The sequence below is a fragment of the Triticum dicoccoides genome, chromosome 3B (assembly GCF_002162155.2).
Source record: "Triticum dicoccoides isolate Atlit2015 ecotype Zavitan chromosome 3B, WEW_v2.0, whole genome shotgun sequence".
Classification (NCBI taxonomy): Eukaryota; Viridiplantae; Streptophyta; class Magnoliopsida; order Poales; family Poaceae; genus Triticum; species Triticum dicoccoides.
Window position 1 is genome coordinate 12,722,965 of NC_041385.1, and position 5,974 is coordinate 12,728,938.

A 5,974-nucleotide genomic window follows, 5' to 3' on the forward strand; every position below is an offset into this window, starting at 1 on the left:
CTGCCGTCGAAGGGACCGAAAGGGCGTCGAGGGAGATAGAGGGAGTGTGGTGTGAAAGGTTGTGGGAGGTGACCGGAGATGAAGGAGTCCGAGTCGTCCAGTCGTCTCCCATGCTTCCAAATGCATGTCGCGTGACGAGCATGTGTCCCTCAAGCGAGTCTGGCTCGCCAAACACGATCAATTCAGTCATTCCCTCGTATGCAGGCCTAGAGATGCTTTATGTTCCATGTGGCCCGAGAAACAGATTAACCCAGACAACCAAATAGACCGTTTTCATCCCGCGCAGTCTGGTTGGCCTATAGGCGAGCAAACACGCCGTAGCTAGATGAGACCAGCCGCATGCATCCTACCTTGCCAAGTCGGTTCGATCCCGGCCGGCGTTCTATACAACGTTTTCTATTCTTCACTGCATACTTCCGGGACGGGAACGTTTGGTTCTCGGATGTAATTACGTCAAAAAGAAGACGCCCGCGCGCCGCTGCTGGGCGTGCTGGAGCGGCGGGAGCGCGCGGTGGCACGGCGGGCGCCCGTCTGCTCGCGGGGAGGTTGAGATGGCGTGGACTGTGTGCGCGGTGGCGCTGCCATGGCGGCCGCCGGCCGCTGATGCGTGTGACAGAGTTGAGGGCGCCCAGATCTGGGCCGCGCGAGCCCGCCCAGGCCCGCGACAATCACTCTGCCCCCACCCACCCTTCTCCCTCCTCCCACCCCTCCCGTCCATCGCCGGCGGTTGCCGCTGGGTTAGCAAGCACGCGCGCGGCGACCCTGACGGTTGCTGCTCCGCCGTGCCCCGACGGATCCTGGCGGCGGAGGCTGCGGGCCAGCGCGGCGGCGGCGCGGTACAGGTGGCTGCGGTGGCCGGCCTGCTGGAGCTGCGCTGGTGGGTGCCCACTCCTGCGACGACAACGTTTCTAGGCTTCTCCCATGTGTGTTGGTCTTCTCCGACGATTCTTCGCCATGCCCGGTCTGCCAATGCATCTGAGGCCTTCGTTCTTGGGTCGGGGCGAAATCCCCGCGCGGCGACGGCCTGCGCTGTCAACGGCGACGCCCGAGGGTGCCGTCACCTCCTTGGAGGCGTTGGCATGACCCTGACGGGACCTCCTCCTCAAGCACCGGGAGAAATCCTAGGTCCGGCCTCCCGGACCGGGCAGCGGCGGCGTCTCAACGTCGTTCCCCTTTTGATGGCGCTGCTTTGGCTGCAAGTGGAGTACTTGATGCGACAGATGGTGGTTGGCGATGCATCAATCTGGCGTAGACTGCTACACAAGGAGCAGGTCGCAACGTTTGCCTGCGCCAGCAATCCCCAATGGATGCTACACCAGTTCCAGTCAGGCCCTGCCTTTCACCCGCCGACTCTCTAGGCACATGGGTGCGAGGTACGGCCTAGGCAGTCCTGAAGCTGCATTCCTCCCTGGAAGTGTCTGGCAATGGCAGTGATGCTGCCTTGTTGCTCCGAGTCTCGGTGCTTCGTCATTTTGGCTGGAGGCAAGGCTGGGCGAGGCCTAATGTCGTTGCGTGCCTGTAGTTGTGGGCACCTCCTCACCTAGCTGTAGTCACTTGGTGAGGACGGTCGTGTGTGTGTGTGTGCGTGTGTGTCCCTCCTTTCTAGAGGTTGTACCCCTGATGTCTTCCTGTTCAATGCAATGAAACGCAATTCTTTTGCGTTTTCTCGAAAAAAATATTAAAAATATTGTAAGTTGTAAGGGAGTAAAAAAAATGATACTTTTTGCGCAGAAAGCAGATATATTGTTGCACTCTTGTAAAAACATTTGCAAAGAAATGACTTTCATGTTGTTCTGGAAGTAAAAAAACAAATTTGTCGCTATATATGCTGAACTATTCATGCTATTGTCAGATAACATTTGTCAATTTTGTCAGAGAACACGTTCAGAATATTTGTGTACGCAAAAAACGACAGCTCAAGTTTGTTGGGAAAAAGTTATGAAACGTTTTGACATTTTCTGTTTAGAAATGAAGTACGTAACCAGGTGTAATTAACACCTATGTTCCAAAGGGTATATTCCCATACTTCCGTCCCTTTAAATTTGCATTGTGACTTTGTAACGAAAACATCATACAAGGTGCGGGGTGACATCCCTGCAGGTTCGGTTGAGCGAGTGAACTCTGTTGCAGGTGAAGCTTATTCCAGCAATTGCCGTGACCTTCGAGGGGAGTTTCGAATCTCTGATAAGGTTAGGTCTTTTGTGGTGAAACCATCGGGTTTAAGTCTCAAACTTGACATGGATGCTCGTATTTTTCAAAATTTATTTCACATTTTGACGATTCAGTGGGAGAAAGCCATTTTCATCGACTACAAGGTGTCTATGACGGCCTGGTCAATCTCAAAGATTTAACGACCTAGTCTCTAAGAGATAGGGCTTGTGCGTGTGGGTTCATAGGGGTGAGCGTACGTATTTGTACCATGTATCTGAAAAGAAAAGGAAATCCCGATAATGGGAGTAGAGAGGCAGCATTGGGGTGCAAGCCACCTGGAATGTTGCAGGACAATTTAACTGGTTTGCTCAAAAGCCCTGAAAGGGTGCATATGTTAGTGTTGGCTGCTCACCTGTGACAAGCCTAACAAGTTTTTTTAACAACGTAAACGGACACGCCAGGAATAAATAGAAGGATTGCACAGTGTAGTGAAATGGTGCATATTGCAGCCTGCACAACTCTCTTTGATCACATCCAAGATATAGCAGGAAGATAAACTTCAGCTGGGTCAAAGAACAAACCATTTTCCATGCATCTTTTTGTCGTCAGTTGAGAAAGCAGTTTCCACAATACATCCAGGCACACTTCCAGTTGGGAGAACAGGCTCCAAATACATCCAGGCAATTCAAAAAATATTACAACCTTCAAATATACCAAAATTTCACGGCCCAAACACTTGCAGCCGATTATATCCGAAGGCATACAAACTAAGAAATGATTTTACCAACTTACAACCTATGTCCCCTATTCAGTCCCCTTTTACTATTCTGGAAGGGGGCTTTTCGAGAGCATCGGCACCTTCCAATCCAGGGGAATACTGTCTCAGGGTACCACCAAGCATTTTCTTCTTGCTTGAGATTAATATATCAGGATATCAACATCCAATGGTTGATGGGCAACTCGCAGCGTGAAGGAAAATGAGTTGCCCTTATTTGTTAGTACGTAGCAGTATCTTTTTCGCGACCCTAAGTCGCATAACATTTGCTGTAAACAAGAGCCACTAGATTGTGGTGGTAAGTAAGTGTACAACAGCTACAAGGGCAAGAAACGTGTTCCAGTGGAACTCAGAAGTTTGTTAAGATTTTATCTTTGGACATACCATCAGCAACAAGAGCTCTAGTAATTTCCTGCAAATATTAACATAGACGAAAGATCAGACTATGAGTGCAGAAACAAGCCACCAATTTCAGAAGTAGGCAAATGGTTAGCAATAGTCGGCATTAATGTAGTTTCAGTTTCAAAGCCGTCTTTAATTCCTACTCTGTTTGTACAGCCAATTGCTAGGTCAGGGCAGCAAATTTGTACTGGTACTCTGTTGGCCTATAAATGTGGCCTCAAACATAGAGTACTAAAAACAAATCCAGAGCAGTAACAGTATGGCCCATAAAAGGCAATAGCACACTGTTATCTATATTTTATAAGTAGTTTCATCTTGAGAAAGTTTTAAACTGACCATGGATTTGCCAGAAGGGTATGTTTCTGATGTATTGATGTTTAAAATAAAAGAACACATGAAGCATCTAACGTACAGAAAGCATCGGGACACGTGAACGAACGTTTAGCAACCTGTATCGTTAGCTACAAAAGTTAGAAATGTGAATATATACCTCAGTCATCTGTTTATGTCCACACAAAATTGCTCCCGTCGATGATGGATTTATAACCTTCTTTGCCCTTGAAAATGCATTCTTCAAATGCAAGTGAATAAGAATATAAGGGAACCTGGTGAGCTAAGAACAGTCGAAAAGGAAAAATGATAACGGTACCTGAACATAGCCTCGCTGGCCAGTCCATTGATCATCTGGTCTAGAGAGAACAGGTATAATTTTTATTCCTCTCGATTCCCAGTCACTGAACCTTTCCTGTCAAAGCAGAGTCTCCAGCCATTACATAAAGAAGATTGTACTTATAAAATGTAACTTTAGACTGACATATACCTGATAAGCCATCCTTTGAAGGTTTCTCACCCCATAAAACAGGCTTACATCAATCTTCTCACTTTCACCAAAACCTGACTCAATGAGTGACCGGATTGGACTGCCACACATAAATATAAAATAGAAGATAATATGAGCAAACTTACACACTCCTATGAAATCTATCTTCTCAAAATGCACTTTCCACATCACTGATAAATTTGAGATGGCAATTACGTTCGCTTAAACCAAGGGTGGATCAGTGTGTGGATGCAATATATGTAGAGTGCAGAATCTGAGATGTACTAACAATCCAACTCAACAAAATAGATAAAAATATTCATGGATGCTCATCCAATCGAATGAAAGAACAATAAAATTAAGGAGAAGGTCATCACCCATCAACCACATGGCACGTGGAATGTGGCAGTCTAAAACAGATTATGTGGTTACCAAGCAACTCAATCGTTGTATTTAAAGCAAAGATGGAAAAAAACCCTGATGAAACAGTGTACTCCCTCTGTCCCAAAATTCTTGTCTTACATTTGTCTAGATACGGATGAACCTAATACTCAAACGTGACTTGATACATCCGCATTTAGACAAATCTAAGACAAGAATTTTGGGACGGAGGGAGTACTACAGTGGTGCTATCTAGATCATTGCCATGGCTGGGACCAAGTCTTTGTTGTCCTGGATGTGATCTAGTTTTTGTATATGATCTGTAGGTGTTTTGCCTGAATGCTGTTCTAATGTAGTGCGGTGTTGCATTCCTTAGATGTGGTCCAGATGTCCCGAAATGTAGGTCGCTTTCCTTCCCTGTTGCGTGTGTTTGCATCGATATTGGGCTCTTTGTAATGCTGTGTTACTCTGTTCGTGGCTCCATTTTCTTAGCAATGAAAATGGGGGCCCTGTGGCCCTCTGATCGAAAATATCTAGATCATTGGCTCTAAGATTGAACAATTGTGATGCATCTTATATAATACAATTGACGCAGGTTTGACAAATATCATGGATGAGGGTAAGAAACAAGTGAGGAATTGTACAGAAGCAGAGGGGCAGTTAGGCACCTGATCCCGGATCCGGTGGCGAAGACGAGGACGTCGCGGGCGTCGGCGATCCTGCTTACCTCGAACCCGCGGCCGACGACGCTGCCGCCGACGGGGACGAGGTCGCCGGGGCGGAGGTCGCAGAGGCGCGCGGAGGGGGTGCCGGGGAGGCGCTTGACGAGGAAATCGAACGATTTGGGAGGAGACCCGGAGGAGGAGGCCGGGGGAGGGGAGGAGATGGCGAGGAAGATGGGGTAGGGCGCGGAGGGGAGGCGGAAGGGGAGGAACTGGCCGGCGGCGACGTGGGAGGCGAGGAGGGGCCCGTGGGCGGAGAGGTCGAGGGAGACGTGGAAGAGGGAGGCGTCGGCGGTGGCCGCGCGGACCGAGGCGACGGACGCCTCCGTCCACTCGGTCGGGGCGGGGGGCGGGCCCGCGAGGGCCGCGGCGGCAGCGTTGGAGAGAGCGCGAAGCCGGTGCGGGCGGAGCAGGTGGAGGCGCCGCGGCGGCGACCGGAGGAGCATCGCGGCGGCCGGCCGATGCGGGGAGGAGGAGGAGGGGGGGAGGCTGCCGGATCTCGGTGGCCTCCCGCGAGGCAGGCGGCGTGGGTGTATACGCACGTGCGCATGTTTGATTTCTCCTCTCCCAAGTCAAGAGGGGAAATTATACTTCACCCAAAATAGAAAGCAATCTTTTTTCTTGCAATAATAAGGAGTAGCACTCCCTTAAATCTACATTAATTGTCACTAATTTAACTTCCGTAACAAAATGTAAGATGTTTTTAATTTTATAAAGGGCATT

The 5,974-nt window shown here is 49.2% G+C and overlaps 1 protein-coding gene and 1 pseudogene across 1 annotated transcript; one reads left to right on the forward strand and one right to left on the reverse strand.

Annotated features, from left to right (window-relative positions):
• Window positions 1-1,083, forward strand: part of LOC119279076 — a 1,795-nt pseudogene extending 712 nt beyond the window's left edge.
• A 1,664-nt stretch (window positions 1,084-2,747) lies between these two features.
• Window positions 2,748-5,766, reverse strand: LOC119274378 (fruit protein pKIWI502-like). The gene is made up of 5 exons (XM_037555075.1): window positions 5,198-5,766; window positions 4,149-4,248; window positions 3,978-4,073; window positions 3,819-3,899; window positions 2,748-3,338 (listed from the first exon to the last, which is right to left on the reverse strand). The coding sequence occupies exons 1-5, from the start codon at window positions 5,695-5,697 to the stop codon at window positions 3,276-3,278; spliced, it is 840 nt and encodes a 279-aa protein (XP_037410972.1). The 5' UTR covers window positions 5,698-5,766; the 3' UTR covers window positions 2,748-3,275.
• Between the last annotated feature and the right edge of the window lie 208 nt (window positions 5,767-5,974).